Source organism: Spinacia oleracea, chromosome 4 (genome assembly GCF_020520425.1).
Source record: "Spinacia oleracea cultivar Varoflay chromosome 4, BTI_SOV_V1, whole genome shotgun sequence".
Lineage (NCBI taxonomy): Eukaryota > Viridiplantae > Streptophyta > Magnoliopsida > Caryophyllales > Amaranthaceae > Spinacia > Spinacia oleracea.
This window is the reverse complement of record NC_079490.1, coordinates 14,917,657-14,936,959: the sequence shown is the minus strand read 5'-3', so window position 1 is coordinate 14,936,959 and position 19,303 is coordinate 14,917,657. Positions and strand designations below refer to the sequence as shown.

General features: G+C 35.2%; 1 protein-coding gene and 1 long non-coding RNA gene across 11 annotated transcripts; both read right to left on the bottom strand.

Annotated features, from left to right (window-relative positions):
- Positions 1–2,724: 2,724 nt before the first annotated feature.
- LOC130472540 (uncharacterized) lies at positions 2,725–8,468 on the bottom strand. Of its 2 annotated transcripts, none has more exons than XM_056843846.1 (8): positions 8,070–8,468; positions 6,360–6,707; positions 6,070–6,244; positions 5,202–5,382; positions 5,029–5,112; positions 4,786–4,893; positions 3,458–3,724; positions 2,725–3,121 (listed from the first exon to the last, which is right to left on the bottom strand). In XM_056843846.1, exons 3-8 carry the CDS (start codon positions 6,207–6,209, stop codon positions 3,107–3,109), a joined length of 795 nt encoding a protein of 264 aa, XP_056699824.1. In that variant the 5' UTR covers positions 6,210–6,244; positions 6,360–6,707; positions 8,070–8,468; the 3' UTR covers positions 2,725–3,106. The 2 variants fall into 2 exon arrangements, with proteins under 2 accessions (XP_056699824.1, XP_056699825.1); XM_056843847.1 differs by lacking the exon at positions 8,070–8,468 and adding an exon at positions 6,820–8,062.
- Positions 8,469–13,800: 5,332 nt separating this feature from the next.
- On the bottom strand, positions 13,801–18,339 carry LOC130472534 (uncharacterized). 9 transcript variants are annotated; one of them, XR_008933066.1, is made up of 6 exons: positions 17,916–18,339; positions 16,998–17,101; positions 16,840–16,904; positions 16,353–16,445; positions 16,045–16,224; positions 13,801–14,118 (listed from the first exon to the last, which is right to left on the bottom strand). It is a non-coding gene; the product is annotated as an uncharacterized lncRNA (long non-coding RNA). The 9 variants fall into 9 exon arrangements; XR_008933064.1 differs by adding an exon at positions 17,142–17,573 and having other exon boundaries at positions 16,045–16,904; positions 16,998–17,052; XR_008933065.1 differs by having other exon boundaries at positions 16,045–16,465.
- Between the last annotated feature and the right edge of the window lie 964 nt (positions 18,340–19,303).

The following is a 19,303-nucleotide window of genomic DNA, read 5'->3' as shown; positions in this document are numbered from 1 at the left end:
GATAAGGACGAGCTATAGAGCATCGTGTTTTGAAAATGGCAACATGGGTTGGAGACCATGAGTTGTTGCGTGGGAAATTAAAATAATAATTTCTATGTTCTAAGATATAGTTGGAGAATCTTCCACATATCTATGAACTGCCTGGATAGGTAAATCCAAACAAAGCATCACTAGCAACCTATACAGTTGAAGTAAAAGTAATTATTGCCTAAGAAGCAATAAAACAGGGTTGTTTAAAGTTCTTCACTGAACTTGGGTAGATCACCTATCTGCTGGCTTGATGGTTCTTCATTGAAAAATGCGTAGAACCACTCTTGAAGCAAGAAAAACGTCTGCTAACTTGATGGTTCTTCATTGCAAAATGAGTAAAACCACCATCGAAGTAAGAAAGACTAGATCACATAATAAACAAACTCGAAAAGATCTTCTCATCATATCTCGAAGAACATTCGATGAAAAGGATATTAAGATTGGCAAAGCATGATAACTAAACCTATGCAACAAGTGAGAAACAACACTCACGTTGTAGCACTGGAAATCAAGCATAGCTTTGAATTCCATGAATTGTTTTAGAAGATGGGTTTGAGGCCCATGGTTGTAAAACATTGGGGTTGAACATTTATCATATATGAAATGTATTTTCATATTCCATTTAATCTTGGTTTAGTATTAAATGATGAGTCCCTTCAAATTTGACGAAATATTCAAGATAGACTGTCAGGACCAGTCCTGTGACTAAGAAATGTCTATCAAGTGAACTTGAATGTCAAAGGTTGAAAATGGTCCCTAGTCGGAGTTTTCTATAAAATTGGACGCATAGAAAATGTTAGACGACTAGAATGCAAGATGACTAGTAGTTCTATTTCTTGAACTATGTGGACATGGCAATGTCATAATCATTTGCATAGATACTTACTTTGGGAAGACTAGTATCGGACAAGACCTATGAAACTTTACTGTAAGAGATGAAAATCTGTCATAAGTAAATTTCATTAAAATTATTAGACACTAAATCCTCAATACCTGAGTGATTTGAGATTACTTGTTTGAGAACTGGTTACTTTGACGTTGACCAACCGTCGCACCGTAAAAGGAGGCTATAAAGGCAACGCTCAGGTAATCACCTATCAAACGAAGTCTAATCTCAAGATCACAAGATTGGGATTGTCCTCCCATAAATCGGGATGAGATGCTTAAAAGTTGTACAAGGCCACTCGGAGAGCTAGAAACTGTGAAATGCATGGCCGTGCTCGGATGAATCATAGGCTATGATTATCTGTCTATTTGATCAGTTGAACTCTGAAACCGAGAAACACCTCTGGACATAATAAGGATGACAACTCTTACCTTATGTTCAAGAGCAAGCATCGAGCGACAAAGGAATTAGGAAATGCACACTTGTCCCTAAGGACAAGTGGGAGACTGAAGGAAATAATGCCCTTGGTCCAAGTATGCATTCTATGTTAAGTCTAATAAATGCGGTTCAGTATTAATTAAACAAGTTAATAATTCAGTGAGATCAAGTGAGCTGAATGCCTAGCTAGATGCCGCTTCAGTTCAAGTGGAATTAATGATATTAATCCACAGCTTACTCTTGACTGAACCCGTAGGGTCACACAAATAGTACGTAAACGGATCAAGTATTTAATGGCATTAGATACTCCATCTATGGATATTCGGAATCGACGGATCTTGGTTTCAGTGGGAGCTGAGATCGTCACAGGCAAGAAATGAATACTCCGGAAACGATGATATTGCCGGAAACGGAAATATGGATCGTATCGGAAATATAAATATTATCCAAGTCGTAGATGTTGCCGGAAACGGAAACATGGTACGTATCGGAAAATATTATCGGAAATGGAAATATTGCCAGAATCGGAAATATTGCCGGAAACGGAAATATTGTCAGAATCGGAAATATTATCGGAATCGGAAAATAATTCCGGAAACGGAAATATTAAATATTTGTTCGAAACGAAAATTAATTCCGGAATCGGAAATATTAAATATTGTTCGTATCGGAAATGAATTCCGTAATCGGGAATTTAATCGGAAGCGTATCGTACGAATTAGCATCGGACGAGGCCCGCTAGACGAAGGCCCAGCACGAAGCCAGGCCGTCGCCCAGCGAGCCAACGCACACCAGCGCACGCCAAGCCTCGACCAGGCCCAGCGCAAGGCCAGGCCCAGCCAAGGCCTTGGGCGCGCGCGCGGAGCACAGCAGTGGGCCGAGCGTTGTGCGCCTAGCGTGGGCCGCAAGGCTTGCGCGGGTGTACGGTGCTCGTGCATTGCTTGTGCGGGAATCCTGAAGCAATCAGGATTCAAAGTGTGATTAAATCCTAAAACTATTAGATAATGATTATTTAATTAGAGTCCTAGTAGGGTTATAATTAAATAAATTAGTATCCTAATAGGATTCCAAAACCCTTTCCATAACTCTATAAATAAGTGCCTAGGGTCACATATTTTCAGAGATTATTCAAGTATTCAAAGTGAGTTTTTGAGAGAAAATTCAGACACATTTCTTGACTATAAGTGCCGAAATTCTTTAGTACCTTAAGGGCGATTCTAGTTGGTCAATCTTAAGGCGGATCCGGACGTGCTGTGGACTATCTATGGAGGGACGACACTTGGAGTCCTAAAGACTTGTTCTTGTTCGGTTCGGGCGCAGCTAGGGAAGGCACGCAACAAAGAGTATGCATCTAAATTATGCTATATGATTATGTGTAAATAATATGTATTCCTGGCTAAATGGTTTTTTCCGCATGATTTATGAATTGTCATATGTATCATAACCTAACAATCTCATCTCGATATCAACCTAGAAGCTAGAGGACGTTAAACTAACCTTTGTCCTCGTAAATGCTAGGAGAGTAAGCTACAAAATACTCCGTAGGAAGTTAGAAAAGTTGTACGAGATAAAACTACGCGGTGAGATGGACTGTTATGCTCCTCAGTTGCTAACATTAAAGAACCAAATTTACATAACTGAGAATACGCAATATTACTTAGTTTGTTACTGATTCACTACAGAGTGCAGACTACCCTCCCATGCTAGGAAGTTTTTCTCAATCAATTTCAGTGCATCTTCAAGCATGGTCGCCTAACTTCCCTTCTCCTGAAAATCGTACGGAGTACTTCAGATCAGCATTTTTCATTATACCTATGCTTTATCATGGATGATTAGCTTCACCTGATTAGTTTATTCCAAATTAAGGTGCGTTCTATTCACCTGATTTTCACTTATTTTTTCTGAACTTATCTTATCTGAACTTAACTGAACTTAACTAAACTTATTAAAACTTATTTTAGTTATAAGTTATACTTGATCAACCCTTAATTTTCCTGAACTTATCGTATCTTATCTGAACTTATTTTCCTGAAATAAGTTGAAATAAGGTGAACAGAACAGGGCCTAAATGGAGTATTTACTTTTAAAGAAAACAGGTCTTACCAGTAGGTTCTTTATCTGTGTCAGCTGAAGAACAACTTCCCTTGTAACTTCACCCTTTGAAGTACGGAAATCATATCGATCAGCTTCTCTCACTCTTAGCTTCATAAACGGGTTACGGAAAATGTCTTCCTTGGTGTGCCACACACCAACAACACTGTACTGGCCTCCAGAATTACCTTTCCCTAAAGACCACCTAAGACCACCTTTCACATTTGGGTCGAAAATCGCTGAACTAATAAGACTCCTTATTTCTTGCATTTCTTCATCCTAAACAATGCATGACACAAGTAATGGAGTTTTAAAAAGGCACAAAACCCCAAATACACAATTCAGACACTTTATAATCAACAACAGCATGCAGCCATTGAAACACTTACCAACATGTCCTTAAGTGAAGCATGCAAGTTATATGGCACTCTTACTCCATATGAATTTGCTCTTTGTTTAAATAAAAAATGATCCTTATTTCTAAGGAATATGTAATGCATTCATAACAATGGGTATATAACATATTCATATTAAATTGTTAACTCTGTATTGGTTTTAAAATCAGATTGATTTTGAGGAAAAGTGCAGATTTGTTAGGAAAAGTGCAGATTTGTGAGGAAAAGTGTTCTGTATGCTCCCGAGAGCACCGTATAACAATATAATGAAAAATAAACTCATGCATTGTAGCCTTGTAAGGAACCAAAATGCAGCATGCCAAAGATATGACCAGCTACAACAAGCCAATCTTTATACTGGTTTTAAGAATCTATTGACTGGCCTGTGTCCAAAAACAACAAATGACCATTATGTTATTGATGCCAAATCAACCGTCTCTTGCTGTGACCCAAAGGAAAGAAACATGCAAGAGAGGCTCGAATTGAAGTGCTTTTAATTATGTGAAAGTCTCAAAGACATTGGCGGTGTCGTCTAAACAAAAATAATACTTACACGTTCTTGCTTAAAATCAAAAACCAGATATCTTTTATCCATTTCTTACACGTTTTTGTATTTCTTTATAGTTTTCTAAGGGTGGAAAACCTTTTACTATTCACTTTTGTAAGGAAGGACACATTTACGATTCCATTCATTACCTTCCACATTCACTCCTTCTATCCTCTCCCTTTCATTTCTGTTATTCCTTTTCCTTCAGACAAATGAAAATAAATCTTCAATTACCATCGCTCTTGAAAACACACGGAGAACTATTTTCAATTGATAATGTTTTCCGCCAACCAAACAGAACCTTATGTTTTACTTTATACACTGTCCTCAACAAAGGACAAGAACTAGTTCTACTGAGTACATCGGCTAATTGATAATTTTACAAAGCAGAAACTTACCTGGAGAGCTATTAAGAACTTGTTTGTGCATAGCGCCAACCTTAGGTCCACATTATTTGTAAGGCACGACGTATCTACAACCAGATAGCGTACTGGGTTTAACTCAATCTACAAACAAACAAGAAACCAGAAAGTCAACAGCTAGAGTGCTAACTACAGAGACAATTCTGCTGTTAGTAAAAATGGGTGCAGCGTAAGAGAAACAATTTTGCCGAATTAATTAGCAAACATTAAAGCACTTGCCTTGTAGACTTCAAGTTTCTGTTCATCTTTATGGACTCTGCATTTGCAAGATATTTCTGAATCGGGTCGTTTAGCATCAGCCATCTGACAAACAAAGTGAATAATGTTAAATGAAGTAAATATCATGCACCAAGAAACAAGAATAGACATAAAATTTGCAAATCAACAAATACCTTTACATGATAAAGCTCTTTTTCTCCTTCAAAATGAACACCAAGCTCAGGGACAGCCGCAATTTTAACGTGCTCCGTGTATTCTACAGGAAGATTAGTATAGAACATTCTTCTCAGTTGCAGTACATCTGATTCAGAAACTGAATTTTCCTTGATAAAAGCTAGGTTGTGTGAAGGATTCCTGCATCACGAAGGTTTTTTTTTTGGGAGAAAAGGTAAGTAGAAATATTAAGAAATGGTACGCAAAAAACTAGAAGAATTTTAACTGCAAAAGGCCCCCTGAGCTAATACAAGGCATAATAGATTGATTAAATCCAGTAACCCATCTGGTTCTACAGAATTTTTAAATTTTTACAAGGTTTTGCTGATCACATCAGGATGCATCTCTGAGCTAATAGAACATATACAAATCATACAATACGTGCACATAGCAGAAGACAGAACTGATAGCATCTATGTTTGTCACCTCATTTCCTTTGGACTGGTGGCATTTTAGGACATAACTTTTCAAGAACCTACTTCGTATTTTCTAACTGAGAAACTACATAGAATTTTAAAAATATGTGCTCCAAAAAATTTGCAGTCAGATGCATAAATTAATGGAAAATAAGCAAACTACGTATCTGCATGTCACTTGCACTTTCCTCAGTGAAAATGACACAAAGCATGTTGACCAACATTTAGATAAAAATTTTCAGCACATAAATATCGAATGAAGATTCCATAGAGAATTATAATGATTGCAATCAATTTCAGTCACTTATTCAATTCACGTTCCAAAAGAAGTGTAAGAAGAATCACCGATAACATGGCAACAAGCAAACAAATAGTATGAGAGACCGAGAGTAAGAAGTAGAATAACTACTACCGACGAAAAACCACTTTCCCAAATCGCGCAACAAACGCTGTCCTGATTTCTTCCGAATTTTGATCCACTGGTTCATTTCTTATATTCTGAAAAGCTGAAAGAAGATCTGCATGCACAGTTTCAGCAACTGATGTCCACATTTGCTCCAAGTGACCGCTCTTAATGCCATGGTGTTCTAGAATGATGAAACATAAAAGTTTTATTATTTATCAAGTAATCAAGAATCTGATATAGTTGTGGAAATATGGAAGGGAGGACTAAGAGGGTTATGCAAAGTGAAAGAAAGGAACCTGGTTGTGACTGTCAGGTTAACATTTTATCCCCAGGCTTAGACAATGGAGATTCAAAGGTAGATGGAACCAAGCTTAATAAAGTCGGAAGCTGCAGCTGCACAACATCTATTGATGGAACTGCTAGCCATCTTGATATAGAGCCACTAGCATATACAATTCGATTCAAATGTGAAGGTTTCTTATCCATCCTCTTATCAGAACCTGATCTTGATGAATTCAGATTTAGACTCTTCTCAAAGTTGGGAAGCACAGGCATGGGAGGTGGGGCCTCTTGGGTCTTTGACAGCCGTTTGTGTGGTGCAACATACGCCATTGAAAAATTCGACGAATTCTGTCACTTAACACCTGAACAGTGAAGGTAACATTAGTACATGTCATCGCACAGTAACCATAAAGGGCTACAAATCTTTAAGGTGATGTTTGGTTGCAAGTAATTAGAGGGGGAAGTGTGACTTACTAGGAAATGCACATATGTCATGTTGTTTGGTTGGCATGAAATTAATAAGATAGGGGAAGTAGAACATCATAGGAATTTGGAGTTCCCATGGGACATGGGAAGTGGCTTGCCCACCATCCCCTTGGTAAGTCACAATTCCTATCTCATTTCCTAGGAAATGTAAATTCATTAGTGCAACCAAACAATACTATGCCATTTCCTGGGAAGTTCACGAAGGAAGTAACTTCCCATGAAAACAAACTTCCTATGGGAATTTAATTCCTATATATCAACAGGTAGCACTTGATCAAGTTGAGAACTATACTAAACTCTTAAAATTATTATATGCACAGAGGTTTAGACATTTCAAAGAGACCGAAGACCAAAGATCCCTAATGAAGTGTATGCTCTGGAACATGTTTAATTGTTGAATAATCAATAGTTTATAACATTGCAATGCTTTAGCATCAAAGTATTCCAGATATATCAAACAGAAATTTCTATGTAAGCACATATACAATAAAATTTCCATGGTTCAGGCGTCAAACTATGTCAAGAACGGGTAAACTAAATTCGACAATACATGGAAACCATCATGTCCTAATTGAACCGCATCATCATAGAGACATACATCCAAGCCATCAAAATCCCACAAAAATGTTTGATTTTACACAAAACCAAAACAGCAAAACGGTAGGTACAGACAGCAATTGCGAACCAGGGTTTGAAACCAAAATTCTTCTCCACAGAAGTTTAAAGGGGTAGATTCCCAGGACTAAAACACTAAACTTAGCAAAGTATACCCCATAATTTAAATTAATTAATCAAATGAGGTTAGCCAAAATTCAGAATAATGACACTAAGTAGGGACAAATTCTCATACAAGAACTGAAACATCATTTTTAAATCTTTGCATGTTCTGAAACATCATGTTCTTAAACCTGGGAATTTTGTTAAAACGAAAATTCTCTCCCTTAAACAGAATTACCCCATTTTCCTCTCACAATCAAGACTAAACAGAAAAATAACACAATTTTACAAACATTTGCATGTATGAAGATCAAACACAACAAATACTAAGGAAATCAAACTATAACTACGTAAAATTGATGACATTTCAAACCCAAAACCCTAATTATAAAGGAAAAAAACCAAGTAACCAACAAGAAAACTACTGTTGTTCTTGGATAATTTCGAAGTTTTGCCAGTGATCAAGTAAGCTCTATAAATCAGAAGTTGAAGAAATACGGTTGTAGGAGAGAGAACATTACCCAATGAAGTTTGCAAACCGTCTTCAGATATTTGAATTTTGCTACTCAACAGACAAAGTAATTTCTCTGTCTACTCAAAATTGCAATTTAAAACCAATTGAGGTTGGCATGAGTGGTTAAGGGCCTCTTGCTCCTTAACCAAGCTCTCGGGTTCGAGCCCTGCGAATGGAAAAAATCTCAACTGGGAGGGATGCTGTCCATCGAGGTACCCATGCAAACTCCCACGGGAAATTAACTCGCCAAAGGCGGTGGGAACTCCTCGTAGTAGAACCAAAAAAAATTGCAATTTAACTTTGGAGAGAGAAAATTACCAAATGAATGTATCCTTATAGAATGGCAATGAGACGTTTGGGATGTCTTTTTTTTTTTACAACAGTTTGGAATGTCGAGACGTCGACATAACATAAAGCTCGTACGACCGGTTAGACTATTTAATTCATCTTGTTTTGGAACCTTACTCCGTAATATTTTTGAGTTACGCACGATCATTTTGTATCGGATCAAGTAAAAATAAATACATATCCGGTATTCCTCCATTTTTATTTGATTTTTTTTAAAGGGAAGATGGATCGTGCATTTTATTATTTCAAGTCAATTTCCGCTAAAGTTGTACGGAGTAATATTTATGGGAAAACACTATTATAAATTATAAATATACTCAGTATTACAACTAATATTCCACCTCCACTAAGTGAGGTACAGTGTTACATACCCTTTTAACATTAAAAAGTTTAATAAGATCAAAAGTCAAGCTATCACACATAATATCTTCGTAAATCAGCAACGCGCGGATGGTGCAGGGACCTGCACGTAGATCTACGTGCACCTGCACCAAAACGCAAAAAATAAAAAAGAAATACAAAAAGAACATAAGAAACTAAACAGAAAGAACATAATAGAGTAAACGAAAAGAACATTAACCAAAAGCTGAAAAGAACACTAACGTTAAAAAACTAAAGAAAATGTACAAAATTGAAAATAACATATTCTCTCTCCTGATACACTATAAAAAGAACAACTATTTTACAAAAAGAACATCATGTGAAAAATGCAACAGAAAAACAAAAAAAAAACATATTATCGATAATATTAAAAAAATTAAAAAATAGTAAAAAAAAAAAGTTAAAAAGAACACAAAATAATTAAAAAAAAGAACAACAACTTTTTTGGAAAACACAAAGAACAAAATCAAAAGAAAAATAAAATAACGAAAACTCAAAAGTTTTTAAGAAAAAGACAACAAAAAAAAGAACAAGAGAACAAAACACATGAAAAAGAACAACATTTTCTTTTTCCTTATCAAACAAAAGAACAGAATGAAAGGGACGAAAAGAACAACAAATCTATGTTCTTTTATTAGTTGTATTTGTTCTTTTCAAACCACTTAGTGTTCTAATTAAAAAGACAAAAACGACGATATTTTGATGCACTTAAAACTAGATCTATATTTTTATTTAAATTTATTTTTGTTCTTATCCAACGGACCAACGCATCATATCTATGTTCTTTTATTAAGTGTTATTTGTTCTATTCAAACAATTTATGTTCTAATTAAAAAAAAGACGAAACGGCGATTTTTTGACATTTAAAACTAAATCTATATTTTTAAAAAAAGTATTTTTTGTTCTTTTACCACGAATGAGACTATGTTCTTTTTTAAGTGTTATGTGTTCTTTTCAAACCATTATATGTTCTTTTTTTAACAATCTATGTACGTTGATATAAAAGAACAAAATATGTTGATTTAAAAGAACAAAGTATGTTGATGCCACAGTAAAAGTAAAGTTGTGAAAAGAACATTACAATTTGAAAAGAACATTAGAGGAAAGAACAAGGAAACGTACCTTAAACACTTGATCAACATTTATCGGGAGCATCAATATCTTTTAATAAATCTTCAAAAACTGATCTCAATCCTCGGAAAATATCACGCTCTCCAGATATTCTCTTGCTTCGAAAACTAGCCAAATTGAACTAGTGTTTTTCTTAATTCACTCATTTTTTTACAAAGGATAAACATTCAGAAGGAATTTTAGAGAGAGAATAAGGAGAAAATATATTTTTTACTCTTTCACTCACCATCTCACTCTTTCTCTCTCAAAAAATCTAATTTATGTTGAGAGAATATAAATCCTCTCCTCTTTCTCTCTCTAAAATGTATTTATAAAATGACTAATGGTTATGATTCATAAGTACAATTATTATATATATATATATATATAGTTGCTGAAAAATAAAAACTGAAAAAATAGGAAGTAGAATCAAAGAATAACAGAGAAGGAGAAAGGAAAAATTCTTAAAGAGTGCATAATAAGAACTATGCACGTGTTTTTATTTTGTTCTTTTAACAAAATATTATAAAAAGAACAAATGAAAAGACTAAAAGAACAAATAGAGAGACTAAAAGAACAAGTCAAGTACCTTGTCCAACAATAATATATGATTCAGAATCATCATTTTCATCATTCTGTTATGAATTATCAAGCACATTATTCATAATATCTGAAAAAATAATGGGTTAACATGTATAAAACCAAGAAAAAGAACACAACCAAAAGAACAAAGGATAAATAAAAAGTAAGAAGAAAAATAACACAATAAAATAAAAAGAACAAGTTATGAAACGCAAATGCAATTGAAAATAATAAAAAAAGAAGAGCACAATAGAATGAAAGAACAAATTATGAAACGCAAATGGTCTATTTTTCTACTATAATGAAACTGTTCTTTTAATACGAGCATAAAGAAACTGTTCTTTTAATACGAGCATATGTTCTTTTAATACGTAAAACTGTTTTTTTCTGGAAAAAAATCGTAATTACATAATCCAAATCTTCAAAATCAGCGATTTCAATGAAATCAGCGTATTGTTACATAATTTAATTCATTAAAATCATAAAAACCATCAAAACTCGATTATTACAAAAACAAAATCATCAAAATAATCAAAATCATCAAACACACGATTATTACAAAATCAAAATCATCAAAACCTAGAATTTATTATTTCAAAATTGAAAAATTACCTCCCAAAATCTGATTATCAGCTGCAAAATTCATATTTGAAGAAGAAGAATCGATTTAATTTGATGTTGAAGCAGAAAAATCAACAAATTTTTGGGAATTTTCACTACTTTCTCTCTCTAAGAACCATTTTAGAAAACCTAGTTCATGCTTTCTCTCTCCTCTTCACAATTTGAGTTCAAAACATAAAATCTAGAAGAATATATATCGCAAGAAGAAAGCAAATCGAATAAAAAACGCGAAATACAGAGCTGAAAAGAACAGAGCCTTTAATGTTCTTTTGTTCTAGGGTATTGTTCTTTTGTTCAAGGAAAATGTTCTTTTGTTCCCGAGATTTAATGAAACACGCGTGTTTTATGTGTTTTTTATGTCGTTTTGTTTCCGGTGCACCTAGAGCATGGTGCACACGCCTGCACCATCAAATTTGCGGTAAACCAGATGTATAAGCCATTGTTGGAGTCCTTAAGTGCATTTATCCTTCTTTTTTTTTTTTTTTGTTATTTCTACTTAGAATCTCAATTTGAGGAGAGGGGAAATTAAATTGTAAAAAATCTTCGATAATAAAAATTTTATGTGGGGGTCACAATAACGGTAATATTTCTTATATGTTCTTTTCTTCCACTATTTCAGGTATTTAACTCTCTTCTCTTCCCCCGCTTTCTTATTTTCCATGAATTTACATAATTTTTTTACCACTATTAATTCATAAAATTAACAAAATTTAATGAAAATAAAGAGAGAGGGGTGAAAGACTTAAAGAAATTTATAAAGGGAATGTAAAAATTGGAGAGAAATTGAATTAGGTAGCCACACACTATGGGACTATGGTGCTCTGTACATATATAGCCATGTTATACGCTAGTTAACCACCGCGGAAGTGCGGAGTAATATTCCACAATCTTACACGAAATGACACCGGATGCGTTATGTCAAACCTCGTACTACATATATACCAAAAAAACATAAGCTAGCTGCCGGTTCGTAAGTTGGATGAAGCTGTATGACTAGCCATTGCAAAACTACAAATTCAGATACATAGAAACAAATTTACATGAGATAACAAGATATTATTACGATTCACTGCAAGACATCAGACTGCCGTTCCATTCTAGGAAATGTGTCCGAATCAACTTCATTGCATCGTCTACCATAGCCAGTACACCTAAAGCCTCACTTTTCTGCAGCTGTTCCTGTAAATCATAATTAAAGTTACGTTGAACTGTTGAAGTTAAACCAATGTAAATGCAGACGAAAAATGTGCAGTTTTTCATAGCATGAACCAAAGGCCACGCTAGCACAGTGAGGAAATCAACGTGATTACTTCGAAAGAAATCAGGTATTAGCAGTCTTACCAGTAGATTCCTGTTTATCCCTGTGAGCTTGAGAACAACTTCCCTTGTAACTTCACCACTTAAAGTAAGGAAATCAAATCGATCTGCCTCTCTCAATCGAAGCCTTATCGATAAGCTACTGTAAGCTTCAGTCTTGGTACGCCAAACCCCAACAACTGTGTAATGACCTACAGAATTGGGTTGTCTAAGAGGCCACCTAAGACCACCTTTCACATTTGAGTCAAGTATTGCCAGATTAATAAGATCTCTTATTTTTTGCACCTCTTCATCCTAAACAAAGCCATGAAAAGAATCAATAGAGTTTACAAATCCCAAAATAAATAATTCGGATACTTGATAATCAACAGCAGAATGCAGCCATAGTAACACAAACCAACATACAGTCTAGTGAACCACGCAATTATATGGTACACCGGGAGCACCATAGTCCCATATAACGATTAAGTGAAACATAAACACATGCATTGTAGGGAAAACTGAAAGGCAGTATACCAAAAATATTACCAACCATCCTCAAACAACATTGAAGTCTTGATCCCAATGATGAAGTCAGCTAATCATCTAGGATTCTAGGTTCATGTTCATGTATATATTTATTTTACTTATGTAAACTACCCTCAACAAAAGACCAGAACTAGTTCCATTCAGTACGGTTGGCAAAAACACTACTACAAAAAAGGGCAAAGAGACCCTTCCAAAATGGCTTAAGAGATCTCCTCTCAAGGGGTCTCTATCTCACAGGTCTCTTTGATAAAGAGACCCCCTCATCGAGAGGGGGTCTATTTGTTAAAATCTAGAGACCCCCCACGTAAGAAAGAGGGTCTCTTATGTAAAAGCTGGTGAAAATCATTTAGAAGGGAAAAAGACCCCTTTTTAGAGATGGGAGATCTGTTTTTTAAATTGTTTAGACCCCATAAGTAGGATAGGAGGTCTCTTTGAATATTTTTATTTTTGTTTATTAAAGCAGTTAAGACCTCATATATAGATAGGGGGTCTCTTTGTTATTTTTATTATTATTTTTTTTACAAACTAAGACCTAATATCTTAGACATGGGGTCTCTTTGAATTTTTTATTATTATAACTAGAGAGCCTTTATTGCACCTGACGGGTCTCTTTGCAACCTTTTTTTTTTTAAAAAAAAACAAAAAAAAAACGATAATAGCACTGGTCGATCAGCGATATATTCAGAACTAATTAATATGCATATTGAACCTGCGTTTACACCTCTAAAATACCGGCCAGCATGCACCGCATTAATATACACATTACACCTTCGTTTACACCTCTATAAATACCGGCCAGCCGGCATCAAACGCACAAAACCACACCTGCTACAATAAATAATTTGTAATAATTCGAGAACAACTCCATAATCCATATATTACCAAAAAAAATATTTCCAACAAGTAATGCTCAAAACGCAAGCTTTACATAAACTGTGATTTGCATAAGCGTCAAACTTTACATCGCGATTCCCAAAACCGTAAAACAAAAATCAATTCCAAAATATAATCATTCACACCAATTTACCAACAATTGAAACCAAAACTCATGGAGTTATTTCCATACCATCAACTTTGTTTTCTTGGTCCGCTTTTTGCTTGAGAAAATACTCGACCCACATGTGTCTAACCTCATCCACATTTTCCGATGAATAACTTTCTTCAGAAAACTGTAATAAGTAGCATAATTATTAATTAGTAGTTAAACAAAGAATAATTTAAAAAAATCGACTCATTTACCGATTAACGATAACATGAATGATGAGAAAGACATAAACATCTGAATGAAACTTCGAATACAACCAGCAATATATTAAGGGTAATTTATTTGGTTGCCTAAACTAAAGGGCATCAGCATTAAGGCAGGTTGAAAACTCCAAAAACAAAACAGCAAGTAGCCAGTATAGAAAGTAAGAGCGAATGAAATCCCAGCAGAGATTGGAGCATTCATTATGGTTTGTTACAATGAGACGAGCAGCATTCTAAGAGGAAACAAGCGACAACCCATGTTTTGATCTCATGGGATCAAACATGTACAGAATCAATGGTTAGTCAGATGGATTTAGGTGGAATAGGTTGTACATAGTTCAACTCCTCAACTACTACGATAATATTACCGGTATTTAGCAGAAGAAGAAAAAAAACATGATATCAAATTCTTTCCAATGTTAAAATGCAGTTGAACTATTATCTAATTTTCAAAGCTTGACTATGAGATCACTTTGCTTTGACTTAATTTATAGCTAATCCAATAATATTAATTATAGGATGTCAATTTCAGGACAACAAACAATCAAAGAAACAGAATTGGAGCGACCAACATCACGAAAATATGCAAAATATATTCGCCAGGAAGTTGCCAGCATAGAAAGTCAGGAAAGGGAGGGCAACCACCACAAAACAAAGGAAGAGATTCATGTTCGTTGGACCCACCCAACAGCAGGGTGGCATATTCTCAGCACTAACGGTGCGGCCAAAGGCTCTCCAGGCCCGACAGGTGGAGGGGCGATTATTCGAGATGCAGGGGGGGAACTTTGTTTCTGCACTAAGTGTGAACCTTGTCCACTGTAATGCTATTAAGGCAGAATGAAAGGCTCTAATATGACGTTTGGAATTAGCAAGTAGGTTGGGTATCACTAAGCTACTAGTCCAAGTTGATAACTTATCTTGCGTTCAAACGCTGCAATCAAATATGGTTGACAGAGGGGAGTTCACGCATCTAATTAACAGGTGCCTTGCTTTAATCAATGATACACACTGGACTATCAAATTCACTCATGTTTACAGGGAAGGAAAACGCACGGCGGATTGGCTAGCTAATCAAGGAGTCGCGCAATCAACTAATATCTCATTCCTAGACTACACTCCTTCTGAATTACTGAGTATTAAGGCACCAAGAAAACTCCAAAAAAAACAGCAGGAGATAATACAAAACCAACACTATAGAAGACATCATTTAGCAATCACCACCAGGAGTAGTGACTTAGTATTTAGAACCCATGTACACCACAGTATATCACAAACAATACGCCTAAACCCAACAATGCAACGAAGAAAACAGGGATATTACAGAAAAAATCTGACAGTTTGTTACCAGTACATCCAACAACACCAACCAACTGAAATTCGGCAAGCAAGAAATGCCCCGAACATCAGCGGTCAACAATGGATTAAAGATTGGTTATTATAGACCCGAGTGAACCATGCATTATTAGAGCACTGACGCAGTATCATCAAGAGGGAAAATCATAATCAATTCAGACCATAGCAAATGAACAAGAATAGAAAAGTATAATTTCAGAAATGTGCAGAAATGCAACACCTCGTAAGAATTACTGAACAAATAAAGTACTCATGAAAGAAACTTATTATAGCATGCAAAATCAAACATGAAACAAAAAAATTGATGGCTTGCAGGCAATTGATCCCAAAAGAGGCCACAAGGCAATAGACAACATTTCTACCAGCATTCAAAAACACATCAAACATATTATAGAGTAGCAATGGATGATCACAAATCATAAAATTCTCAGCTACAGTTTATCCAAACACATTCTCATTAGTAAGGGATAATAACTTGCTGGAAACAGGCTTACCACTGGAAAGTTATGCACCGGTAAAATTCCTGCCATCTCCTAGGATAACATAGGTTGGGGAATCACGATCGATTTCACCAACACCCACAGTGGTTATCCATGGAGCAACATTTGACAAGCTGCTAGAGTCGGGTCCAGTATTTCTAGCAGAGCAGGACACCAAAATTCCCTTTGTTATCGCTGTAAAAGCTCCTCAGCAATCCACATTGTACATGTAGCACGACAAGCATTAATACATTTAGTTAGTGTAGTACAAAAGGGATTATCCTTTGTAATATTTATTATTCTATCAAATCAAAGTGTCCTACCATTCACACCACACAATTTCTGATGTTAAGGGCAGCTCCTTCTCTAACAGCATTTTAGCATTCAAGTACGCCATTAATAATGGTGACATTAACCTACACAGTTGCGAGGTACTCTAGAATAATGTAATTTCCAAACAATGGTTAAAAAAATACTGATAAAAAGTCATGAAAAAACAAATTCCTAGGGCTCTAAGGCTCTAAGTTATGGCCACTCTATGAGAATGTCTACTTGTGAGTGTTATTATTACTGAAACTGATCAATTCAGCTATTTCAGCTTGATAGACAAACCAAGCAGAGGTATACATGATTTATAAACATATATTCCATTTAGGTCAAGCCATATAGGATATTTTGACTAGGAATTAGCACTGTCACGCACTCACACTAATAGGAGTTTGTAGTGCCTGTAGTGATCATTATGTTACTAAGTTTACCATGTTTAAAGTATGTTCAAAGTTGAGATGACATGCAAAAGTTTATGCTTACTATGTAGTCTGCAATGGCCATAGAAAAACCCAATATCCATCTTCCGAGCTCAAGAACCAAGCACTCTAATCATCATGAAAAGACAATCAAATTAACAAATTATATAAGAGTTATTATTTGATTAAAATCAATGTCAAGGAGAGAATAGAAGAACCAACCTATTGCTATGGAAAACTATCTGAAGATATAAATTTAGAGAGTTTTTCTTAGGACCTGCATCATAAAAGATCAAGCAAAGTCGATGGCTAGCAGCAGGAACAATCTGAAGTTGAAATTAACAGTATGAGTTTAGAGGCTAATACATTAAAATGTATGTGTTTCCGCCATAAAGAATTTGCTAAACTACCACACACTACATCCCCGAATGTTCATCTGATATTGACACAAGTTCATCAACTTTGGCAAAATCCTCGAGTACTCCTTATCCTTACTCAAACTCATCTCTCATGGTCAAGAAGACCAAAACATATAACTATGCAAACGATAAGTCTTTCTTATTGCAATTTAGATAGCCTCTGCAAACTACAAGCAAGGCCAAAACTGGCCTGCAACCAGGATAAGGAACAGAGCAAATGATGAAGTACATATTATTTTTTGAAACAAAAAGTAAAAACATCTCTTGAAGAAACCTAAAATTGAGTCAATTTCTGCAGGCAACCAGTCTAGCTAGTAAATGAAGACAGGCCAGTGACAAATGTTTCCTTGCAACTTCATATGTCAGGAAACTCAAGAGGCTACAAAAAAAAAACATATATATATTCAGATAATCTTAGCACGTTCTACAGAACATATACAATAGTGATAACATTTCACTAATAAATCCAGGGTTAGCTTATATTTTTGAAGGACATAGAGGGAGAGAAAGAGGAGTATTCAAACTTTTAAAAAGCTTAAAGCTAAAAGGGGAAAACATACTAATATTATGGAAGAAATTTTCTAAAGGCAAAAGCTTCGCAAGGTATTCTCACAAAAAAAATCTTTGCAAATACTCAAAAATTCAATTACAAGTAAAACACCAAATTAACAAAAAATAATAATAATGTAGAGATAGAAAATTAGCTTTACAGAGTCGTTACCGAAAATTTATTGAACTTTTCTTTTAGCTTGCGATTCATCTCTTGCTCTGTTAGCTATTGTTTGAGCTCCGCGAATTGACTCCCCATATGAAACCTCCAAGGCTGATACACTTTTAAATGGAAAAATTGGAAACTTTTGCATCAATTAAAGTGAGAAATTGAGATTCATATTTCAAAAATTAGGGTTCTTTTATTGAATTTCGATGAGCTTCTGAAAATGGTGATCTGCAATAATATAAATTAGGGGTTTTGATTGAGAATAAAGGAGTGAGAAGTTTGAGATGAATGAGCGCTGGGAATACAATTAGATCTGAAATTAAAGGATTCGTTTTTTTTTTTGCGCTGGTACATGGAAGGGAGAAAGAAATAGGGGTTATGGTTTGAGCAGACCTCATATAGCAGATAACAGGTCTCTTCTTTTTCACTTGGTGAACGAGAGACCTTTTTTTGCGCTAACGGGTCTCTTTTATATCTTCTATTGTTTAGTAAGTGGGCCCATGATTACATAAGAGACCTCTTATTTATAATATGAGGTCTTATTAACTAAAGAGACCCGTTATACACACTAATGGATCTGTTTTCTTGGGTCTCTTTGGAGATTTTTGTAGTAGTGAAAAGAAACAAATCCTACAGGCACCAAGACAACATCTAATCAATACGAGTAATAAGATAATAGATACCGCAGCAAACCTGGAGAGGTGTTAGGATCCTGTTGGTTATACTGCACCAGTGGCTGAAACTTCATCAGCAAGTCATCCACACAATAACAAAGGTGGAGCTGGTCTCACTTGATTATTTCCCTTATAACAGATTATGTTATTGTGTCAGCTAGTTTGTTAGCTTTTGCCACCTAGGATGATTATGATTGGTTGTTAGTTTTTTTTATCCTGCAAGCTGATTGGTTATGACAGCATTGCATTAAGGTAGTTTATATAGCTAGCCTTTCCTTCTTTGTACGTTTAGTTGAGCATATTCCTAAGCTGTATCAGCAGACTCACTCTCTCTCTAAATATAAGCTTTTACACAGCTTCTTCAATGGCTGTTTGAGCTCCAATTTCTCTGTGTTTAGTTACTTGATTTCTGCTTGATTTCAACATGGTATCAGAGCAGGCGTTAAAGATCTAGAATCAGTAATTCTAGTTGATTCCAGAATTCCAGTATTTTTCTTCAAAATCCGAAGTTTCAATCTGCAAATTTGGAGGTCTGTTGTTTCCTCTTTTCTGAAATTCTTTGTTTGAAATTCCTGTAGTAGATTCTTTGTTTCTTCACCATATGTGCTTCTGCTGAGTAGTTTTGAGATCATAATCTACTGTTTTTACTTCCTAAATCACAAAATCAATTTAGATCCTCTTTTACAATGGCACAACAAACACCATTTCATCCTAATC